The 25,520-nt window shown below is 38.1% G+C and overlaps 1 protein-coding gene across 3 annotated transcripts in view; it reads right to left on the bottom strand.

The window, feature by feature from the left end:
* Positions 1–25,520, bottom strand: part of Capr (Caprin) — a 220,663-nt gene that overhangs the window by 173,549 nt on the left and 21,594 nt on the right. For all 3 annotated transcript variants that reach the window (XM_067145615.2, XM_067145617.2, XM_067145616.2), the window contains exon 3: positions 17,139–17,300. In XM_067145615.2, the coding sequence (XP_067001716.2) occupies positions 17,139–17,300 (162 nt within the window). The remainder of the gene's footprint in view (positions 1–17,138; positions 17,301–25,520) is intronic.

Below are 25,520 nucleotides of genomic sequence, written 5' to 3'. Positions count from 1 at the left end.
ATGTTAAAAGTTTCACTGTAAGCTAGTGTTTAAATAACTGTTACTGTGTTTCCTGTTACATCTGGCAATTACAATCCACCCCGACAACAAGCAGGCTATAATGTAATTTCTACGTTCAAATGGTACTTTAATGCAAGGAAGCAAAACAGTGCATAATCCCACCGTACCCTATTATACGGGTAACTACCAATCCAATGAGAGAATTGAGTGATAAGTTAAAACTGAGGGATCACTTGGGAAAAGATGCCGTGGAACAGCTAGAACTCAGGTTGCGTGATATTCTACTTAAAACCTACCAATTCCAATGCACATGTTGTTACTAAGTTTGAGATTCTTTGCCACAGGAAGTTTTCAGTTAGTCATTGGTGATTTACTGCATGTAGACACAGCAACAGTCTGCATAGCCATTCATCGCGTATCTAATCTTATTGCTGCAGTGAAACACGAGTTTATCAAAATGCCTACTGAAAAAAAATGACGTGAGGAAAATCATGCGTGATTTTTGATGTGAAACACTTCCCTGCTGTTATAGGCTCTATGGATTTTACCCACATACCTATAATATCTCCTGGCGGCATTAACGCAGAGGTTTATAGGAATCGTCACGGGTGGTTTTCGTTAAATGTCCAAGTTATTTGTGATGCTAGACTCAGGTCCCTAACTATAGTAGCTTATAATCGAGCCCATAAAGGAACAGGTCAGCAATAGAAAGAACATTTGGGGTTGTGAAAATACGGTTTCTTTGTCTCAGTACGGGGCTGAGAGTGTAGTTAGCTTGTGTTCCAGCAACCACAGGTGCAGCATTCGTCTTGCACAATATAGCTGTAAATGCAGTAGATGAGGTCCCTGAAAGAGATGAGACTGTGTTCGCTGCAAGAAGAGCATGCAAAGAAATTCCAGTACCTGCTGAAAATGACGTTCATGGAAGAGAAAACACAGCTATAAGTGCAGCAATTATTAATAATGTATTTAGGTAACAATATTTACAAAAAATTTACAGTTGGCTATTACAAAAAGTGGTTCAAACTAAATTATACGAACAGTTTATCTGCAACAAAAATAGCCAAAAACATGATGTACTTTACAACTATATGTGTCTAATAACGCCACTGTACTATACAATTACACCCAGTTTCCCTTACTGTCCAGGCCAAATTTCCATTTTTTTAAATTTGAACACGACTTAAATTTTGTTAACCCATTTTCTCGTGGCTCGGCGCTGATATGGACCTAGCAACAAAAATACAAATTCATGAATATCTGTGTTATCATAGCCGGTATGGTAAAAATATATAGGACATAAATGATCGGAAATGTAATTCTATATAACTTTAGTTATGTAGTATTTATTGATAGGCGCACTAATAATATAAATATTTGAGAATTAAATTTTAGGCCTCCCCTAAACTACCATTTCACTCAGCGTGAATAAAATAATTTATAGCCTAAAACCAGTGGCTCATCTCCCAACTTTATAGACCGATATTCATTAAATTCTCTTCAGCCATTTTCTCGTGATGTGTGTATGTACATACATACATAAATTACGGAAAAGTAAGAAGTGCATTTCCTTGTTACTGTAGGCATAAGCGATACAGAAATAGCATTCTTTTCAAATTCTGAGCAATGTACAGACAGATTTAGAACATATAGATATATATAACCAGTAAGTGCGTGTGCAATGACATTTAATCAAATGATGTGGTTATCATAGGTGAATTATAAGATCTGTAACGACATAATGGTTAATATTACGAGTGAATAAGGGTTAATATCTTGTAAGATGGAGATAGATCATAGTTGGATTATATGAGGATATAAGAATAATGTGAAGTGAAACGGAAATTGATTAAGAAGAAGCGGAATAATCAAGTAGATAGATGATGGTTACAGAATTCTATGTGTCAAGTCAACGTGTATATGAAGGTTATTTGCAAATGAAAAGAAATATGACATATGAAGGAAACAGTATATGAACATTGCATACGTGCCAACTTTTAGAAACCAAAAATACGAAGATTTTTTAATTCTTGGATTTCATCACATATATTCCACCACAGTCTAGGTGAAAAAAAAGGTCAGGATAAAAGGCATACATATCTACAGTTACGTAGTGAACTGACCACTTAAATTTAAAATCTTAAACTAACAAAACATAAAAATGGTTACAAGAAAATGTAGGTACCTAATCATTCTCATTTATGACACTTACATACGAATAATAATACTTATGTCACACAGACACATGCAACAAAATGCATAATACCGTATTTTCTCACTAATTAACGCATTTTTGACGAAAAATATGGGCGAAAACTTCGGATGCATAAATTATTCAAGAAATACAGATATTTACAGAGTAACAATTCATTCACATTTAAAAGATACATCAAATATGATATAAACACAATTGTTCAACTCATTTGCGGTTATAGTCATTTGGCGTAAAATTCAGGAGTGAGATTTTTTCTGAAAAGTCAAATAGGGTACATCAGGTAAGTTATACACGTGCATTTGAGGTACCGACACTGGAAAATATTCTTCCCATTACGAGCTGACAATAGACCTGAAGTGAAATAAACATGAACCAATAAAAGTAGAATTCATATAATGTCATAACATTGATATACCGGCAAAAAAAAGAAAACTGTCCAACACGAGAAGGGCCGGGCATCGAAGAAGGGATCCTGCTACATTACCCCAAATTGTTCGTATCCAATCTTGTACGAGTGGCGTGTCCATCCACCCTTTTCTTGAATACGAATGTGGATCACTCATGGAAATTTTGCTTTAGGCATTATTTTTAGTTTTAGAACAAGGTAAGGTGCAAGCTTTCTGCCATCAGCTGTTACAGCAAGCATTGTAGTACATCGTTCTTTTGCTTCCGGTAGCGTGCACGATAACACTGTATGTTCCTTTCTTATCGATTGTTCGACTTTGTGGCAATGGAAACTGATTGGCGTCTGACCGACGGTTCCTGTAAGGGAGATCAAATATTCCTTCACTTTACACTTCTCAATCACAAAGCGATGGAAATGGTTAAAATCATTCGTCATTTCTTGGCATAATGTTGTTCTTCGGCGAAGAGAAAGTCCATTTCCCTTCATAAAATTAACGAAACCTCTGCTAACCTTCAAATCAGACACAGATTCCATGTGCAGCGGTTATTTCTCATTCTTTAAAATACAGCATTTTGTGAGAAACGGCTTATCCAACGTTGCGTAACAAAATCAGACTATACTTAAGCAGATCCTCCTCTACTTGCAGAAATTTGCCGCTTTTTGGTCCGCGAAATGCTATGCGAAACTTGTTGGCTACTTGAAGTGCACTTCTGTTGCGGCGGTAACACACGTTTGAATTGGACACTGAATACTTGCTGCCCTATTCCCGTATGTTTCGCCGTAATTGATCACGAGTTTGTATGATGCAGTATGATGTATTGAATTAGGAGGATACTCTCATTTTTCACCTTTGTAAAGTATTACTCGAACACTGCGGACTGACAATTTTGATATCACAGAATGTCCTGCACCCGAAACACTCGAAAAACTAGTGGTGAGATTTCCTGCCGGCTAATAATAGCATTACCCTATATTTGGAACAGGGAATGCCCGCTTTCGCAATAGGAATCCTGCTACTTGAGTATTTGGCATCTTTTTTTCGAAAAGCATTCGGAGCTGCGTGATGGATGTCCGAAGTTGTGGGTGCATCAAATACGTGAACATCCTCTTTTTCTCCACTTTGGACCCAAAAATATTGGTATACGTAAATTATGCAAGGGCCTTAATTACGCGAGAAAATACAGTGGTTTCCTTTATCGGACAATAAAATGAAAGGAAATTTATAGGTGCATCTGAACACTTCGAGATAACGTTTGTTATATTTTTTGGCCATAACGAGAAACGAAAATTCCAGAAACTGTCGCCGACACAACCCCCTTAAAAACTCATTAAAATTAAGCACTTAAATGCGTGAAACTACCGGTACCACATACAAAACAACTGAATATGTCCCATACATTATTAACATAAGACTTGGACAGTGGGGGAAAGCATAGAAATGCAAGAAAAAAAAAACCACGTGGCATACAACTCCGACGAAACTACGCACAGAAACGATGTTAACAGCACGCGAACAATACAGTAACAAACTCATTCTTTCGTCCCGATTAAGTGAGTCGCTAGCGCGTGCTAGCCCCCCCCTCTCTCTCTCGCAGGACGATTGCCGCCCCGAAACCCCAGCTGCATGAAGTGCACATGCTGCTGAGGCGAGCGGGAAACACGATACACAAAGGCAACAGACAAAATGCTCATGAAATAAAGCATCAAATAAATACGCTTATTTTTTATCCCAGGGGAAGAGTATTGGACATACTAGAGATTATATTGGTCAAAAATAGGAAGAAGTAAAAATAAATCTGAAAATAGGAAGAAGAGTTAAAAACTGGAAAGCTTCCGGGTAAATCGGAAGGGTTGGCAGGTATGATATTGAATGAATATGAAGAAGAATAATGAAAGTGATATTTACTGTTTCATCGGTAAAGAAGAAAATGATTTATTGTGAAGATAAAAATAAGAGAGTTGACGCAATTCAGGGTTAGTACTGTACTTGATTCCATGATGAGTGATTATTCTTAGATATTCCATATCCAACATATTGAAAATATATTATAAAGATTATATATAGAGTTTAGGCACCTGTAAATCAAGATAACTCACTGTAAGGATAGTTGAGTAGGATATTAATCAAAAATTAACCCAGAGCTCTACCATAATGATTATTTGATAAACAAGTACATGGCACTTATTTTAATCATATGCGCAAACATGACAAGTTTTTCACATAACATTGTAGAAGGTAACGATTGTTAGAATCTTCATAAATAATACTCTATATCTGTTTTTATAAATAACAGTGTGTGAGGTGTCGGAATTTAATTAATTACCTGATAACAGATTTCGTGAGAGACATTTTTATTATTATTAATAATACAACTTCCCCCATGCGGAGGCTGCCACAAGGACAAAGTATGTTGACTACACAGTATTTTGTCTTCTAAGTTGCTGCAGAGTTTGCTAGTGTGCCAGATAGAAATAACCACCACAAGGCTCAGGAATAAGTTTGCAATGAATTTGGGATATGGCATGATGCATGGTTCTTCAAATGTTATAGTATGGCTACTGAACCTCGTAATGTGGCGATAGCGATGTCGTGTCCGGGTGAGACCGAGGCAATCCCATAGCTATACAAGAAATTTAGGGATTGTGCCTCAAGCTCCGATCACGAGTCCATGGACGGAAATATTGTCTAGGTGATGGGCTGGTAAATTGACTTCTTTTTGGCTTCTACCTCTTCGGCCTGGCCAACGAGCAACTCTAAGCGTATTGTGGGATCTAAGATTAGTCACTGCTTGCTAGCTGGTTGACAGGCTATCATGTCAATACACCTGTTACTCCCGTCTGTAGCTAGGCCAGAGACCTCTTTGTGCACCGCGAAACCGTGATCCCTTGGAGAGGCCGCAATCATGCGTCGTATTGTATGATGGCGGAAATTTCTCAATACTTCCCCGTGAGGACAGGCTCCCATGACATGGGCAAGAGGTTCGTGCTCTCTGTGGCAACGCTGACAGAGGGTGTTGTCGTGGGACCTTCCGGCACTTGAGCGAACGGCGCACACGTTCGCTGTCATCTTGTTGGCCCCTCTCCATTCCGCACAGGATAAGCCTCAGCGATTTCTTTTCCATGTGTTCCGTGGTGTGTATTCCTGGAAGAGTCCAACACCCTTTCCTTTGTGCGGCAACTTCGTCCACGACTGAACTTCTGTCTCGTAGTATCTGTCGGACCTTCCTTATATTGGGAAGATGGCTACTTTTGGACAAAACTTGATCATTCATTTCTATGCCTAGATCTTGCAAACAAATTGTACGTTCTTGCTCGAAGTTCCTAGTTGCATTAATGTAGCCGTTATTTGCAAGCGATAATTTATTACAGATGTTAATACGCCGTCGTATGGCTTCCCAAGTGGCGCGAAACAAACAGAGGCCTTTACACTTCCTTTCGGTGTACACCATGTGATCCAGAACTTCTGCTGGTAGTTGTAAATAATTCTTTAGTTCCACTCTAATATTTTATCAGCATCTGATAGAAAAGTTTGAAGCATCTTGTTTAGGGGAGTAACTCGGAGTGGGTAAATCAGAGTAAGTGATATTGAACTATTTAAAATTGAAAATTTCTGGTGAGACTGCAGCAATGGTGAGCCAACAAAGTGGGGCAATCTTGTTTCGCATCTTATCAAGTACGGCTTGTGGATCCAGTTTATGTTCATTGGTAAAATTCACATCTAAGTAACGAATCCCACTTCCGTATCTCACCGTTCACCACCCTCTAGGTCCCCGGTACGACCTAGGGATGATGAGGTCAATAACCTTACCCACCAGGGTGAGAGTAGAAGAGAGAGGAAAAGGACAGAGAGAGAGAGAGAGAGAGAGAGAGAGAGATAGATAGAGACCCTGGTGAGAAGGTTGCTAGCGTGTCCGCCCCAAAATGGGAGTTAAAGCGAACACGAGGGAGAATGATGGGCACAAAAAGAACGACAACAAAGGTTCAAGCACAATAAAAAACAAGGAACCATAGAAAAAAACAAAGAATGAAGTTACCACACTTACCGGAAGCAGCGGAGGAAGACGACTTAAGGCCGTGGAAGTTAATACACAAGAAAATCTGTGACAGTGCTCCACCGAACGTGGCGAATGAAAACCAGCACTCAAATGAAGTTAAAGAATTTTAATTGAAGGGCAAATTGTAGGTAACAAACCAAATCATTAAGTTGATAAAACCTATGTTTATTTTAAGAAGTAAAGCCAAAATGTAAATAAATTAAACGTAAAGTTGAAAAGTGGAAAAGTAATTAACAATAAATAAAATAAATCAGAATATACCCAGGTATGCTTTAAAAGAAAAATTAATTCATTAGTAATTAACAATTAATGGTAAATAAATACTCTTTAACAGATAATAAATTGAAATTTTTATGAAAACAACAAAGAAAGGAAAGGATGACCTCCGTACCTAATAAAATGTGATCAGAAAACAACGGAAAACCAATTGACTTCCTTACATAAATACTACCGTGAAATGAAAATGTGATCGATCACAGATAGTTGATTAATTAAAAAAAAAAAATATCATACTCAGTTAACAAGTTTTCAATAAAATGGATCTTCAACGCGGCCGCTTCTCATGATTACCAAAATTAAAAACGTTCAGTTTCCACCAAGGACAGTTTCCAAGACATATAGAATTTTACGTAAAAATACCCCACCACCCGGGACAAGAAAATGGTAACATAACTTTAAAGGGTGGTCAAAATTAATTAATTAACAATCAAAACAGAAAACGATACACTCAACTCAGAAATATATAATTCAAGATCCACACAGGCTCAATGCGCCAGACAACATTAAAACCCGACAACAATACCCCCACCAAACCGTTGCCAAGGTAACCACAAAACAAAAGCAACACCTCCAAAAACAAGGAGGAAAACAGGCTAGAGAAAATTTTAATTCACCAAAAACCCCAGAAGGGGGAGGGGAGAAGGAAACATACCAAACGAATTGGAAAACAAAACACAGGAAAGCGAACAGAAAGCCGAAGAAAGTAAAGCCCGCTACCTTGGAGACTGTACCTTGGTTCACAAGGAAAGTTACAATTTAAAGTGCCAAAAAGAACTCTTTTAAATTTTAAACTAAAAATCCCAATTTGGTTCACTGTGAACCTTCCACATTACTGTGATTAGTTGCCGAAACTGTTTTTCAGATTTTCACAACTGCACACGCCAAATAAGTACCAATTTAACGACGAAGTTCAAATTATTATTATTTTTCCCGAAATCTTCGAAAATATCAAAATCCTCTTCTGGACGACGCTTAAAATGTTTCAAACACTGGTACATACCTTTGGTGGTGAAGAAATTGTGAGAATTTCAAACCTGGCCATTGTTGACGAAGAATGCAGTCACACGACCAGCATCAGACGTTGTTTTCATAAAAATTTCAATTTATTATCTGTTAAAGAGTATTTATTTACCATTAATTGTTAATTACTAATGAATTAATTTTTCTTTTAAAGCATACCTGGGTATATTCTGATTTATTTTATTTATTGTTAATTACTTTTCCACTTTTCAACTTTACGTTGAATTTATTTACATTTTGGCTTTACTTCTTAAAATAAACATAGGTTTTATCAACTTAATGATTTGGTTTGTTACCTACAACTTGTCCTTCAATTAAAATTCTTTAACTTCATTTGAGTGCTGGTTTTCATTCGCCACATTCGGTGGAGCACTGTCACCGATTTTCTTGTGTATTAACTTCCACGGCCTTAAGTCGTCTTCCTCCGCTGCTTCCGGTAAGTGTGGTAACTTCATTCTTTGGTTTTTTCCTATGGTTCCTTGTTTTTTATTGTGCTTGAACCTTTGTTGTCGTTCTTCTTGTGCCCATCATTCTCCCTCGTGTTCGCTTTAACTCCAATTTTGGGGCGGACACGCTAGCAACCTTCTCACCAGGGTCTCTATCTATCTCTCTCTCTCTCTCTCTCTCTCTTCCTCTCTGTCCTTTTCCTCTCTCTTCTACTCTCACCCTGGTGGGTAAGGTTATTGACCTCATCATCCCTAGGTCGTACCGGGGACCTAGAGGGTGGTGAACGGTGAGAGTGGTATCAGAGCGGTGGTTGTTTGTTGTTCCACTGTTGTTCTGAACCCGATTTGACGTAGCACTGTGATTTAATTTTACAGTCGTCATTTATGATGATATTCTGCTCCGTTAGCTGACCTTTCTTGATAGAAAGACAAACTGATTTTGAAGCACTGATGTCCAGGCCGAGTTCCTTAAATCTTACTATGGCGATCCTGGCTAGTTCGGCAGTAGACTGCTAAAGAATCTTCAGATAGTTCTTTCACAATAGGATTGGTAGCGATGTTAAATAATGCCGGTGACAAAGGGGAGGCTTGAAGCACACCGCAATTAATCTTGATGAGTTTTATTCCCTGTTTTCGTATCTGTAGCTGTGTTACGTTTCCCTCTTGTAGAGCAAATAGCAGCCTCGTCAGTTTTTCGCGCACGCTGACCGACTCCAGTGTGCTCTGGAGGAGCGCATGTCCGATGTTATCAAAAGCTTTGCGAACGCCAAGAAATATAATTCATGCATCGTTCTTTTCTTGCCTAGTGTTCTGTAAAACGGCTTCCAAAACTGAGGTGTTTATGTAAGTACCAGGTGTATTGGTGAAACCCATTCGATTGTCATGAAACACAATGTAGTTCCGAAGCTGTTTATCAAGAAATTTCTCGATGAATCACCTAATAACTCAGCATATAGTAATTGGACGCCAGTTACTGGGATCATTTACATCACCACCTTTATGAACCAGAATTGCACAGGCTTTCTTGAAAGTCGATTGTACTAACCCTGTTAGCATTCTAGTGGAGACGATTGCGAATACGTATTGAATAGGTGGAACCTTTAGCTTTACTAAGCATTGTAAAATTCTTTCATTGCCATGCACCTTTTTTCTTCAGGGTTAAAAAAACTGCAGCGTTACTGTTTGTACTGAGGAAAGCAATGTCTCTTATCCATGCCAGACTGTGGCAACGACATCTCCAGCTTGCATAAATTTAGAATCCCCTCTTCATCTTCAGGATTTTGGTATTTTTGAGGGGTAAGGACCAATCTTTTCTGTTAGTTCTCGCTGTTCCACAACCATAAGTCTTATTGTCATTCAATATTGACAGGAGTCTTGGTGAAGTGAAAAAGTTATCAAAATATAGGTGATGATACTTTTCCCAGTATTTCCTACTCAATTTGAGAACAACTTGTTGACCTAGCAGCAAATCTCTATTCCTCTTTTCTTTCCGAGGTAGAAATCAATGTCAAAAGTATAACCTGATCTTGTTGCCAAAACCCAAGCTTTCATCCCCCATTTGGTAGGTTTAGACTTTACATATACTGTTTTATACCTAACTTACCCTTGAAAGCAATCATAGCCTCATCAACACAAAGTTCCTTTTTTGGTTTATAGATTTCTCTGAATACTGCCATAAGGTTGAGAATTGGTCTCACTTTGTACAAATAATCCAAATTGTCCTTATCTTGTTCCTCTTCTGACACCAAATACACATCTTTTGTCTGGTCTTTGAAGCGATTTCGCGGCATTGCCTGAACTACTAAAGGGCAAGACACAAGGTCGTCTGACCAATACATGTGTGTGTCACGAAGCTGAACAATACCCATATAGATTAATATTCAAAAATATGATCTTATTTCTTCAATAGAAGTATCCCTCCATTTCGTATCAACTATACCTTTCCTATGCTGCAAATAAGCAGCATGCTCATTCGTTTTCTGGGCAATTAATTCGAAAATGTTTTCATCAAATATAAGGGAAAAATACTCTAATGCTATACTACCCACAGGAAGAGAATGGCAAGGTCCTACCTCTTCAGTAAAGTCTGCCGGTTCGACGTAAGACACTGAAAGTTAGCCCTACAATCTATGTCATCACGCATGTGTACGTCGTCATTTCCTGAAATATCGTCACTTTCATTTTCACTTTCCACTTCATGGAGTTCACTTAAGCCACTACTAACAGTTTCACAGAAATATCGTTCACCAAACGTACAATGTCGTTATCGCATAAAATATTTTCACGCGAATTAAGCGTCGACATGTTTGTTTACAACATGTCGCTGCCTTCCGTATTTTGTGTTCTAATAGGCCTGCTAAGGTTTTAAAAGAAGAAAACTAATATCTTTGGTCTCTAGGAAGTGCATATGCTAGTAACAGCAAGTTACATTTGTCTATCGGCTGATAGATGGCTCATACATGCGACTAGAAGTACGCTACGCATTACTACACTATAGGCAGGAGAAGGTTAACTAAAGTAGGAATATTATCTTTTACACAGATGAAAAATGAAACTACGTGATTTCAATTTACATGGGTAGAATTTTTCAGAATGATTCTAATTTTATATTTCTATTATACATAATTATTAATATTTTAACATAATCAAAGATCTTTGATGAAATGATAAAAGATAACTTAATTTTAAATTAACATAGTCATTCTTTTAAAGAATATTTCATTCTTTTCCTTCAATCTTCTAGATTTTTTAAACAATGGATGTGATGAAACGTTATTGGTATTTATGTTCATATGTTAGTGTAAACATTATAATCACATAGTCATCTTTAGTTTAAGATTTACGGAACTATTTTTATAAGAATGGTTAGTTGATATGTTGGAGATGTCCATCGACATTATCGATAAAGGAAATAGCCGTCAAGCATTTCATCATTGGCAATATCTCTGAATCCATGATAAGGCTAAGTTTGATTGGAAATTAGACAAACAAAATAGTCTGGATTTCTTCGCGACCCGACCTGGATGCAGGAACGGTGTACTATGTTATTAACGAGTGTTAACGGGCCCTGCACCGCAATCTTTTAATTATGTGTTTGTATATATTTGTAATAGAATTACTCAACTTCTTTTCCTTAGTTTCATTAATTGGTGCCTAAATAAATACGTGTGACTCAATCTATTGTTTCTATCAAGTAGACTAGTTTATTGGTGTTCAGTGTCGGTCGTAAGAGCCTGCATCCGGACGGTTTTTGGTTCATTCTGAACCACGATCACAGCCGTTTTATCAAACGATATAGGTAGCCGAGTATAACTGGAGTTTCTTCATAACGTATATGCTTTTCTTGTAGCGAACACAGGTAAAGGAAAAACGGATATCCGACTTCCCTCAATCAACCCTTGTTTCTTTCTGACCCTGACTATTAGGTTTGAAGAGCCAAACGAGTCTTGATTTTTCACGGCCTTCATGGCTGTTCTCTTTTATTCATTCTTTGAAAAATCTATTAGTGTTAGGAAGGTGTGATTGCCCAGTTGCACTAGCTCGTCCAGTCTTGTGTGGTTTAATATCACGTCAGCATAAAAAATGTTGCCACATACATCCCGTCACGTCCGTTTTGTTACCTACGGCGATATTAAAGGTGTTTTAAATCATACATTTGGTCAAAGTGCTTTCATAACCACAGAAGAGCTAATACGTAGGTAGCTGTAAAGATTAGGTGAATCTGCATGTCAACAGCTAGCTCACGCTTCGCACATAGCACGAATCTAACAGATCAGTCCCCAGCTGGCAAATTAAGCACGTTTTAATACGTTGCATTTTATCGAGAAGTACTAGGTTCGATTTTCGGAATAATCACAGTGCTGAACTTTTAATGCTTGTAGATTTAAGACTAGGTGTAGAAAACAGTGTACAGGAAAACCTCGTTAATTCAAAGTCGTTGGGGCGTTAAAATCGGACTTCAAATTATGTGATTTTGAATTAACCACCGCCAACTCGAAATTCACAACTGCCTACCCTTGCTGCAACAAAAAAACATTCTTAAGATCCTTTAATGCATGCAATCACCTTGGTTCACAGTTAAACCTTTCAAATGCAGCAGGAAAAAATGTACCAAACAAAGTGCATTTATTGAAATAATGCTCTTGGATAACGCCATACACTGTAAAACGTAACCTCACACCCGGGACAATAAAACACGATTCAAAGAGTGATCTACTGTACACGCACGACGCAATTTAAGTACAGTATAAAGCACTTGCACAGGGGAGCCAACAAGACTGTCCAAAGAGGAAACACATGACATCAAGAAAACAAACTTTAAGAACCCAAGACATATATTTTACACAAATATCCAGAATGATAAATAACTTTGTACAGTACCTGAAAAGTTCACAAATGCTTAATGGTCCAGTATGTTTTTTTTGGTCACACATTAGGCTTATTGTCTTTAAACAAAGCATGAATGAAGTTTTTTTTTTCATAAACATCCATTACGAGCTGCTCCATATGGGCCATAGCCTTAATTGTAATGTCGTCAGCATCACTTGCACTTATCACAGAATCGAACATGGCTAGAGCAGCAAGTACATCGATTTTTGACGGAATAATTGCTCCCTGCGCTGTAACTTCAACTCCCCCTGGCGTCACGTGATCACAGCCAATCATCATGGTGAGAACCCGCTCCTCTGAAGTAGTTTCCACATGGTCTATGGCGATGTATTAGGCGAAAGTTATACAAACATCGGACTTTTGCCGTTACTCCTCCCATTCATCTTCATTGTCTTCTACTACATTTAACAAACCAAAACCACGCTTGACGAAGCAGTTCTTGATTGTCAATGAAGGAATAGCGTCCCAGGCAACTGTCACACTCTACATTGCAACAATTATGTTCCACTTGCGTATTTCTCCCGCCGGAATATTTCTAGCAGCTTCATGGAAAAAGTAACGCACCAGTCGCTTTCTGTAGACACGTTTCAAAGATGAAGGTATACCTTGATCTAGGGGCTACAAGTAGCTCGTAGTGTTGGCCGGCAGAAAAAGGAGACTCGCATGTTTTAAACTTAAATTATGTTTGTGTGCAGCGTACTGATCCAATACCAAAAGTACTTTTCTGCCCTGGCGTGCCATTTTGCGCTCAAGGCATACCAGCCACTCCTCAATAATTTTGCCCATCATCCAGTAATTTTTAGATGACGTATTTGCACAGAAAGTTCCTGATGCCCTTAAAACACCGTGGCTTCTCGAACTTACCTATGACGAGGGGAGGAAGTCTCTCGCTTCCGTCTGCACTGCAACACAGGACTGTAACCCTACGCTTGTACGACTTCCCGCCATGGCACTTCTCTCCTTTAAAACCATAAGTCCATCTGAGCACGGCATTAAAAAACAATGCAGTCTCATTGGCATTGAAGATACTGTTCGGTACATATGAATTGATTATGTAAGCCACACTTTCTTGCCAACTGTCTATATCGCTAGTATTCACTGATTCTGCTTCTCTGCACACTGCCTGCCACGTGATATTGTGCCATTCCTTAAAACGCTGAAGCCACCCGTTTGAACACTAAAACTCAAGCCCCATCTTAAGAGCCAGTAAATTTGCCTTCCCATTAACAGTCTCGCCATCAACAGGGATATTATTCGCTCGAACATGCTGAAACCAATCGATCAATGCCATTTCCAAATCTGAGTTTTTAACTTCTCGAATGCGCATTCGCTTTGCTGTATTTACACCCCGCATTTCTTGAGCTTCTATGCTCTCACGATTTTTTAAAAGCATTGAAGGCGTGGACACAGGAATTCCCAAGCCTTTACCTATTTCAGTTTATGTTTATTGTCCTTTGTCAACCACCCTTATAATTTTCTTCTTCTCGCTCAGTGTCTTGGAAGAATGCTGACACATAGCCACATCGCAACACAAAAAAGGATCACACACGCCTTAAAATACTGTAGTAATAATCTAAAATACAGTATTAATAAAATATAATTTTAGGTAAAATGAGTAACTATGATTTCACTACAACTTGGAAACTCTGAAGCACACTGAGGGCACAAAGTCAAAGTTTGGAAAGATACCCCTGCATGTTCCGAAAGAAACGTTCTATCATGATGTGGAAAATTTTAAATTCAAATTACGCCGTAAAATATTATTTTTAACAAAATGAAGGACAGTTTTGAATTAAACGTCTGAATTGCAATACTGGGACCAACATTGTTCTTTGAACTAAACAATTTAAATAACGTGAAAAACCGTACCTCATATTTCCAGGAACGATACACTTCTAATTAGGTGGCATTTTTAATTAACCGATTTTGAATTATTGAGGTTCAACTGTAGTACCATTTTAAAAACAAAGTTAATAGCATTACCTCAGAGGAATTTGATGCCATTCTATCTTGAATGGTCCAAATGTTATTTGAGATGGACAACTTAGCTGAAAAACCCTCTACATCCCACTAAACTGACGTGTAAAACAGGAACGAGATAACCGTAAGCAATTCATAGATGTTATGTTGTAGAATTATGTTTCACTGCAATATAAGAAGCGTAATATACCTTATATATGGACAACAGCTACAGCTAACAATGTATTAGGTTAGTCTTTTGTGTATATCTCATGATTTATTGTAACAAGACAGGTAACATGTTCACAATCAGCTGTTCTTCTATCTTGAATAGAAAACAACTCCTTGAACTGAGATCAAAGAGTTTGATCAGAGAAATTTCTCCAGTCACAGTTAATCCTAGTCCAGTGCAAACTGATCTCAGATTAATGTTTATACAACAAAACAAATCGGAGTGAGCCGAGATCAACTTCGTCTTTGATCTAAGATCAAACGGGTTATGCAAGCAGCCATATGATGTCAGAAATTAATTCGAGTTATGTGCGGGAATTTCCCCCAGCAATTTCAAATGTTTAAAATGAGAGGTGCGAGATAAACGCAGTGGCAGGTTATAAGCGAGCAAATACAGTATTTAATCTTAACCATGTCAGGTCCTTACTGAGCAACCCTGAGGGTGTCTCACTGTACTCCGATGACTAGCTTTGCATTGTCATGATTAATACATCTTAAACAGGCAAAATATACTATCAAAACCGGTTAAGACATCCCACTAGCGCGTTCCCCTGGTTATTACGTCATTATTCCGAAGTCCCAGTCTAGGTCCTACAAAATTAATGTTAAAGAAACCCGGATAGCACATTTCCGTCACTCTTTAGTACGTTCATAATATTCCCACCATAAGAAATTTAAATTAGCATTCTTAGCCACGTTGCACAAACAATGCGCCAGCTGCAACTGGCCTGAGTGAGGATAACAATTTTATAGCCCTAGCATGTCAGCCTACAGCTGCAGGGAGCGTCAGTCTCAAGCCAGTCTTTGATGTGGGCATATGTTTGTTTGGACCGCACAACAGGAGCTCATGTGACATGTTGGTGCTTAATTTTATGATCGCAAGTGCATTGTGTAATAATGTACGTACGAATACAGCTGACGTGTTCGTGCTTAATTTATGTCCTATTAAATACAAGCAAAAGATACCTGGATAGCACATTCATGTCTCTCTTTAGTATGTCGTAATATTCCTACCATAAGAAATGAAAATTAACATTCCTGGCCACATCGCACACACAATGCACCAGTGACCACTGGCCTGGGTGAGGATTTGGTACAGAACTTCACGGCCCTAGCGTGTCAGCCTACAGCTGCAGCGAACGTCAGTCACTAATGACACAAAAAGATGGCAGGATCATCTAATAGGCCATATGCTTAGATATGATGGGATATTGAAGAAAATAATAGACTGTTCCATAGAGGTAAAAAATTATAGACGACGATCAAGATTGAAGTACATGACGCAAATATTAGTTGACACAAGATGCGACTCCTACAACAAACTGAAACATGAAGAATGGAGAGCTGTTGCCAACCAGCATCACAGATGATGACGAGAGAGAGAGAGAGAGAGAGAGAGAGAGAGAGAGAGAAAAAATTATGTAACATACATAAATTAGGCCTCCAGTACTTACGCACAGTGGTTTGCCAGGACATTCAGTTAAGGAGAAGAAGAAAGCTAGACATTTTACAAATGATAAAAAATTATAGTTTATTGAGAAAGCGGATGCTAATCCACATATGAAACGTGTGCAAATAGCTCAGATGTAGGGCATTCCTATGAGAACTTCGAACATAATTGTAAGCGACGTGTACAGTTTGCCTCTCTAAAAACGTTTTTCCTTTGTTTTGCTATGTGGGTGTTCTTAAAATGTATTATTTCATTAATTATAACTGTAAACACTTCGTTTCTTTGTCTTCATCATAATTATTTTTATGTTCAAACCAAACCTTAAATTAAACAGCGTAATTGTTTTTCACTTTTCAGCACGTTCCCTCTTTAGGAAGTTACTTTTTTCGGTCCCTACAAAGACGTCCCAACCAGTTTTGACTGTATATAAGTAAAATACAAGAATTTCAACCCTTAGCAATGCCCTCCCAAATTCAAGATAACTCGCCATGCACTACAACACGTGTCCCACGCTTCTATTATAAAGAACTGCATTTGAACACGGCTTCAACTGGAGAAGATAATTAGAAACTTCCCAGGGAAGACACCAATGACCAAGTGTCATTTAAGTATTTAGTTACATCTAACATCTCTACTCAGACCAATTCAACAATTTTAAATAGTGAAAGAAAGTACCAGAACTGAATACCTGAAAAGGAGGGAGCCCATCTTCTGTACAATGTTTAGGAGAAACTTCACCATACAGATCATCCAAATATTTCAGGTCATCTTCAGTGAGTTGTGCAGCACCATTTCGCCCATTAAGGAAGTCTTCCCGTACATTATCTTGGCCCATGTTTTGTAGCACATCCTGAAATACAAGGATTATGAATGACAAGATCGCTTAATTGAAATACTCGTAAGTCTGAGGGCTAGGCCACCAGAGGTAATGTAGTAAGTTATATGTTCACACTGTTCGTTACTGTGTCATTAACAGAACTAAATCATAAAAACCTTCGTAACAAATATACATGCTAATACAAATGAAGTCTTTTACAGCCTGGTTAACTTCACTGAAACTATGTGTGCATCCAGGCAGAGTACAAGCATGACTGAAAGCAAAAAGAGCCTTTCGCTGTTGATCATGAGCTGGCAATGCCTTCATGGCAGTTACAATCGTATGTCAGATATACTTCAATTCTAGAATTTACTTTCGAATACATTACTGCTCTAGGTAGAGAAAGTTCAGTAACAGTAAGGACATAAAAGTGAATGAAGAAAATAATTTAATTGTATATTTATGTTTGTAAATTAATCTTCACAAAACAGTTATACTGTACATAAAGCAAGTACATTCGGCTTTAAGCCTCCCTAAGTTGAAAATACTGGTGAAACTTCCAACTTTTGCTTAGCATATAATGAAGAATACATTTTTAGGGCTCTGAAATGGTCAAACCGACTGCTGACTTGTCGGTTAACCAGAACAGCATAGCGCGTTATCAAAGCAAATTTAATATTTTTTAATAGGGGCTGTAAATTATAGCATTTCAGAAAACTGTGGCACAAAAAAGTGGGGAAAAACACTTTCTTTTGTGTGACATTACAACATATGGGAAATGAATGGTCTCAAAATTTTTGATGCTGAGTTTGACAAAATAGAATGGCTTATCATAATTCCCCAATTCCAAAATCACCAACACCTAGCATAAAACATCTTATCAAGAGCATCTCAAAGTTACAACAGCCAAGTGTCATGATTTCATGATTATAGTTCAGCCGAGCATGTCTACCACCCAAGTGGCGAAAAATGTTCCGGAAACTACACCTCCCTAAAAACTAACTGAAAAAATCCTGGGTGTCTTCAGATATGTTCTACGGACAAATTTTGCTAAATTGTTCTCACAGCAATTCAATACAGTATCTCGTTATTTGTGATTTGATCTACCCATTCTACCTTTAGCAATCTTCTGTAACACCAAATTTCAAAAGCTTCTGATCTCTTTCTGGGCTAGTTATCATCCATGTTTCACTTCCATACAATGCCACGCTCCATTGAGATGTATGAATTTGCTTAGAACTAAGAAATAGGACGTCAACAACAGAATTTGAATCTCGTAACAACTACATAATTTATGATAGGAATCAGTCTACCGACATTCCACCATTCAACACTTTATATAAATGAGCACCACTTATACTTTCAATAAATAAAGACTAATTTTGATTCTCTTGAAATCATCAGTAGTTCAAACAAGTGCTGTTAATATTGTTATTATCTGAATGTATTATATCATCTGTAATTCAGTCTGGCACGTATCTGTCGTACAGCCAGGAGAACGGGAAAGATTGTCTGGCAGCCAGTTGTGCTGCTTTCTTAACACCACCCGGTGGACACGTGTAGGGGACTTTCAACCAACGGACGTGAAGCAACGTCGACCCCGCCCTACAGATGGCTAAGTAAGGACAGAAGCTGTAAATAAAATATTTAAACTCTGTGGCCTAGGCAACGCATAAAATGTAGGGTAGAGTTCCCATCTGCATCGTGGTTTCCATGGCTGTGCAAAATAGCCGACATTTAGGGCAGTATGATTGATAGAAAAAAATGAATAATAAACTGCCCTCTAACTAGTGTTTACTATGGATTGATTGTAGGAAAACAAGATGTCTGACACTTAGGGCACACAAATATAGTAAAAAATGAACTTAATCACTTGCAACAGATTGTTTTCACAAGATAACACACGGACATCACACATAAACACTGACACATAAAAGCTGACAACTGAGGCATTAGTTCTTAACAAATCCATATACTTCTCAGCACATCTTTATCTGATCTTAATTAAAGGCCCTCTGCTTATTGATCACATGATTGGAAACAGAGGATTTCAGGTTATTATGGGAAACAAAATCAGTAGCCAGAAATTCCTCCAAAATGATCTCCCACAATGTTCTGTTCTAGCCTCACTGCTCTTTAGACTTTACATTGCTGAAAAATGCCAGAAACTGTCAGCAAAAAATTTGGATATTCTGATGATCAGGCCATTGCAACTAGGCACACTCACTTTGAACCCATGAAAGTAACTCTAACATCTGATTTGTCTGTGCTTGCAGAGTATTTTCGTAAATGGAGGCTTCAAACGAATGAATCAAAAACACGAGGTGACTTGCTTCCATCTCAACAACAGACAATCCAATACGACTCTGGAAGTCTAATTTGATGGTACACAACTTACCCACAATAAAGAACCAACACATCTGGGAGTCACTCTAGACAGGACCGTGTCGTTTAAATCACGTCACAAAAACTGCTCCAAACTGAGAACAAGAAACATCATACAAAAGCTTTCTGGAACCCCATGGGGATCATCCGCCACAACTCTGCGAACGTCTGCGATGAGCTTGGTATACTCTGCAGCGGAGTACTGCGCACCAGTATGTTTGAACAGTGCCCACACTAACAAAATTGCTGTCCAACTTAATAGTATAGTCCTGACGCTCAACGCATACCCATGCGGATTCTTCTGATCTCAAAACTTGGCCCACACAGGTAATAATGAGGGTTGCAGTCTGCCCGCCCTAGTGATAATGAGGGTTGTCAGTCGGTTTCTCTCCTCTGGGCACAAGAGGCGTGTGTCGTTTAAAAGGCAAGTGAGCGGTGTCAAAGGCAAGGTTGTCATATTTTGCGTAGATTATTTAAACATGTTAATATTTAATTTATTCTATAAAGTCAAAATATAAATAAAAAAATTTGATCATGAACCACAGCGCAAACCAATATCACAGAATAATTTGTTTCATGCTTAACCCGTGCGCTGGTCGCAGATGTTGAAAGAAAGAAAATACAGGAAGAAGGAATTGGCAAATAAACTCGACAAAGACTAAACTTAAATTGATACCAAAGTAGGTCTATTGTGCCCGTTGCATTTTCCAGACGATTTCAAAAATGGCGCCGGAGGAAGGTACAGCTCACTCAAGCTAAAAAGAATACACAATGAAGTCATGATATCGAGATATAATAGGCCATGTCTAACTGGGAACAGTACAAGGTCAAGTAGATTGTTTTAAAGAAAAAAATAGAATAGATTATTATAAAAATACACTTTAAAAAATTGAACCGCAAAGACAAAACATGGATTGCGATCGTGCTATAAAAAAGACGAAGTTTGACGAGATTTCAGCGGAAATTCATAAAAAAAACCTAGGCTGATCAAGAAGAAAACGGGATAATCAACCCATAGAAACACTGTGAATAGATAAAATACGTCCAGATAAGCAGAGTTTGAATCAAATACGCATATTGGGAACTTGAGGTGCAAGATCAACAATACTGCAGGAAAGTATTGTATGAACTGCAAAAGGAGAAAATTAAGAAAAAGTTATTTTATTGGTGGAGAAGCTGAGAAGGAGGAAATAATTCTGAAGAATAATTAAGCTGAATTTAAAGATTTTCTCGGAACAAAATCTGCTAAGCATTCAAGATGGACCGACCTGGAGAGAGGTATCATCCGGACAGATCACCTACCCGAGATGAGAGATGGATATTGCCTACCTAGACCAATTCTGAATAAGAGGAGGAGTCCAGCCCAACCTCAGATCCAGACCGCAAAACTAGCCATGTGACGGGCCGAAGAACAACTGACGTCGGAGTAACGAGAGACGAGCTAAGTGCTTACAATTAGTATCATAATTCTTCATATTATTCTTTGGCATATGGAGTGGAATTGAATATACTGTATGTTAGAAATGATAATATTTAAGTGTGCAAGTGATATTATGCAGTGAAGTGTGTGATATTTAAGATATTAACACAATGCTATCCGCTCACGTATCAATACGTGTTTGCAAGCATGGTGCTCTGCAGCCGATCACGTATGAATACGTGTTGGTGCAAGTCTGTTTTCTGATGCCATCTAACGGTTATTGAGGAACTATTTGGAGATTATCGTTGATGTACCTAAATGGTAGAAAATCTCCGCTTCTTTTAGTACTGGTTTTGCCCGTTTTAGTCCGTCAGTGGCATTTGTTTTTGCCTTTGAATATCTTCCGTGTATCCATCAATGCCAGTAAACAAAAATGGCAGCGCCGGTAAACAAAAACAATGGACTGACTCCTGGTGATATACATGAATTATACCCTGATAATTTGTCATATGTTTCCCGTGATTGTGAGAAGAGTGAATATGAATTGTCTAATGATAATTCTAGTGCCACAAAAAATGATGTGGTGAATGACACGTTTATTGCAGCATGTGAAAAATGACCTGTTCTTTCAGATTGCAAAGATTGCCTAGATATACATACTGTTAATATTCTCCCTATTTCTGGCAGTGAGTGGCCTAACGGGATATTATACTGTTTTTGTAGTCTTTCTCGAGGACGCCTGGCGTTAATATTTCGCTGAGTGAACCTGAAAATATAGGTTATGACGTCAAGTTGCTCATTTGTAATGATTTGTTGGTGTATATGGTGGAGGAATGAAACATATCATTACCAGAATGAACCGAAATATAAAACCTCACCAAAAACATTAAAGTGGACAGATATAACTGTAAATGAACCCAAAATTATTAAATTATGATGCCCTGCAATAACTCCATGTCTCTGCCAAAACCTTCCGGCCACAGGGGCCAGTTATACGTCAGATGGGCCGGACAGCAATGTGTTAATGCTATATTAAGGCAGTGTAAAATTATATGTATATGACACGCTTGGATCACCGTGTTTGAGCAAATAATTCAATGAAGTAGTCGAGAATACGATTAGGAATGACACAACATAACAGCTGATTGCAAAGAATTATCATAAAGTGAAGGATATTAATAAATCTTGCGGTGTATGTATGTAAAGATTACGTCACAGATGGACCGCGCGTCAGAAGAGAATAATTGAAATCAAGTACTCCTTGAAGAGCGATATTATTATTAGCAGCACTAGTAACATATGTACGGTTATGCATCGTGATTTTATTGAAAGGAATAGAATATGGGAAACATGTATTGGCATATTTAAGACATCTATATATCAGTAATTGCAAGGTATGTGTTGAAGGTTATGTGAAGTAAGAATTGACATTGTGTAGTTGAGATGATAATTGATTGTCGGACAAGGTAACAAGAAGTTGTATGAAGTGATATGAAGCATTATATTGCGTTTTGTGGTAATTACGAGATATATATAGGAGGTAGATAAACGTTATATGTGGAAGGTATGGATCTAATGAAACGATGCGAATAATTAAGAGGAAGTACACCGCGGGATTGACCAGATATAAGGTATGGATTGTGAATATTCATATTTAGCCGAGATTTAGAAGGTGATATAATTTAAAGATAAAACTTTCATTGTTCCGTATTGAAAAGTGTCACAGTTAAAATTGAAATAAATAAAGAGGTTCAACCTATACAATACAAAAGAATAAGAAATGCAGTGATTATATTCTTATTTAATAATAAGTAGAAGTGGTACCTGTTTCGACCCTAGTCCAGGTCATCATCAGCCGATTAAAACATGAAAAACAATGCATAGGAAAAAGAAAATAAAAGATCAAGTTCACTCTGGATCAGTAGAAGAGGCGCGATATAAAAATGACGAGGGTAGACACTGTAAAATTCAGAAGAAGTAAAATGTAAGTCACTTAAAAGAAACATTGAGTAATTTTCTGAACGGCAGTATGGCACACGCAGTGTTAGGCAAAGTCTTATGTTTATGAAAAGCGAAGAACGGTTAAATGAGCTAGTTTGTATACACTGTCAGGCACAAAGTCACAACACAATCGAACACACATGAAGATCCATAATCGTGCTGAAGCTGAAGATGAGTAGATCAACTGAAGTAACTTGCTAGCTCCCGGTGATCAGCGCGATATATTCAACATCAGGCACTGTGGTTTCAAACGCCAAAGTAAAACTACTACTAAGAATGTAATCACTGCATTTCTTATTCTTTTGTATTGAATAGGTTGAACCTCTTTATTTATTATTTCAATTTTAACTAAGGTGATATAATGTCAAGACAGTTGCTATGTTGGGAGTATGTGAGTTGTGCGACATTTTCTCGAAACATATGAAATACGAGATAAAAGACATATTATACATATATGGTTAGGTAGACGCAAAGCATAGTATTGAGATATTCATACTGCAGATACGAATTAAATAACGCGCACAGTAGGATTTTGATTAGAATATGATGTATGAATGCAAATTGAGCCAAAAATATATCAATGAAGAATTATGTGGATAGAATAGGAAGATTAATTATTTTAAATATTAAATAGTTGAATTAGAATTTTATGAAAGGTTACTAAATAGGAAGATGATAGATTAGGAGCCGAATTTAGCAGGCACTAGGGGTGTAAAGCCTTAGCACGTCAATCGTTACTGATTAATTTTCAAAAATGATATCCGTTTGATTGAGTTCAGATTTTATAGATTAGTGGTGATGTAATTTTGAGAAGAAACTTAGAATTTTCATAATGATGTAATGATTGCAGCTGGAGAACATATACCAGTGATACATACAATGTCTCAAGAATAGTTATGGACAGTGATTCTGATTTCATTTCAGAAACAATTCAAGTTACGTAATGCTATATCTTTGTTTATAATAAGCCAGTGCTGACTAACTTACGACTTTTGAATAACTTATTCCATGTAGTGATAATTGTAGCTCATTCCCAAAATAGTTCTCATTTCTTTAGGGCACTTCTCTAGTAAAATAAATGTGGTTCTTTTTATATAATTCAGAGACTGTTAATTTTTAGTGACAGTTAATTCTTAATATTACTTTGTAAGTTGATTCACTGATAGACTGCGTATATATGAATGCGGACAGCGATGAAGTTTTGACATTAGCATTGGATGAAGACGATCGTTCAAATACTATTGCGTATGGCTGAACAATTTTCTATCTGATCCCACGTAAAGCCAACCATATGAATAATTTTGAGATTTTTCTGATTGAACGATTTACCCTGGGATTACACCGAGCTGTCGGGAGTTATTTGCGACCCGTTCGGACACGAGTAGCGTGCACTATTAAAATATTCATTTTATGCTGCTAATATCAGTGTCCTGCTTTCAGTAAAGAGATGAAAAGTACAACAATTTTTTACAATTTGTTTTATGTCGCATCGACACAGGTGTTATGGCGACGGTGGGCTAGGAAAGGCCTAGGAGTGGGAAGGAAGTGCCCGTGGCCTTAATTAAGGTAATTCCCCAGCATTTGCCTGATGTGAAAATGGGAAACCACGGAAAACCATTTTCAGAGCTGCTGACAGTGGGGCTTGAACCCATTATCTCCCCGTTGCAAGCTCACAGCTGCGCGCCTCTAACCGCACGGCCAATTCGCCCAGCAAAGGAAAAGTAAAATCGCAAACTAGGGACTGGGATGATAATAATAATAATAGTCCGCCTCTGCGGTGTAGTGGTTAGTGTGATCAGCTGCTACCTCCGGAGGCCCGGATTCGATTCCTGGCTCTGCTACGAAATTTGAGAAGTGGTACGAGGGCTGGAACGGGGTCCACTCAGCCTCTTGAGGTCAACTGAGTAGAGGTGGGTTCGATTCCCACCTCAGCCATCCTGGAAGTGGTTTTCCGGGGTTTCCCTCTTCTCCGGGAAAATGCCGGTATGGTACCTAACTTAAGGCCACGGCCGCTTCCTTGCCTATTCTTTCCAATCTTCCAACACCCCACCAAGGCCCCTGTTCAGCATAACAGGTGAGGCCGCCTGGATGAGGTACTGGTCATTCTCCCCAGTTGTATCCCCCGACCCAATGTCTCATGCTCCAGGACACTGCCCTTGAGGCGGTAGAGGTAGGATCCCTCGCTTAGTCCGAGGGAAAAACCAATCCTGGATGGTAAGCAGATTAAGAAAAAAAGAAATAATAATAATAATAATAATAATAATAATAATAATAATAATAATAAATCTCTGAGTATGCAGTTCGGACAAAAAATAGCCAGCAAACTTAGCTATTTTTAAAACAAATGCAGTATTTACCTTACCTCTATTCGTCGTCCTCGTCACTGTCTGCTAGGTGAATTACAAATTTATCTTGATTGCTATCCGTGTCGTGTTTCATGTACTTCT

Source organism: Anabrus simplex, chromosome 4 (assembly GCF_040414725.1).
Source record: "Anabrus simplex isolate iqAnaSimp1 chromosome 4, ASM4041472v1, whole genome shotgun sequence".
In the NCBI taxonomy this organism is placed as follows: Eukaryota; Metazoa; Arthropoda; class Insecta; order Orthoptera; family Tettigoniidae; genus Anabrus; species Anabrus simplex.
Note: the sequence above shows the minus strand (reverse complement) of the source record. Positions and strands in the feature narration are given on the sequence as shown.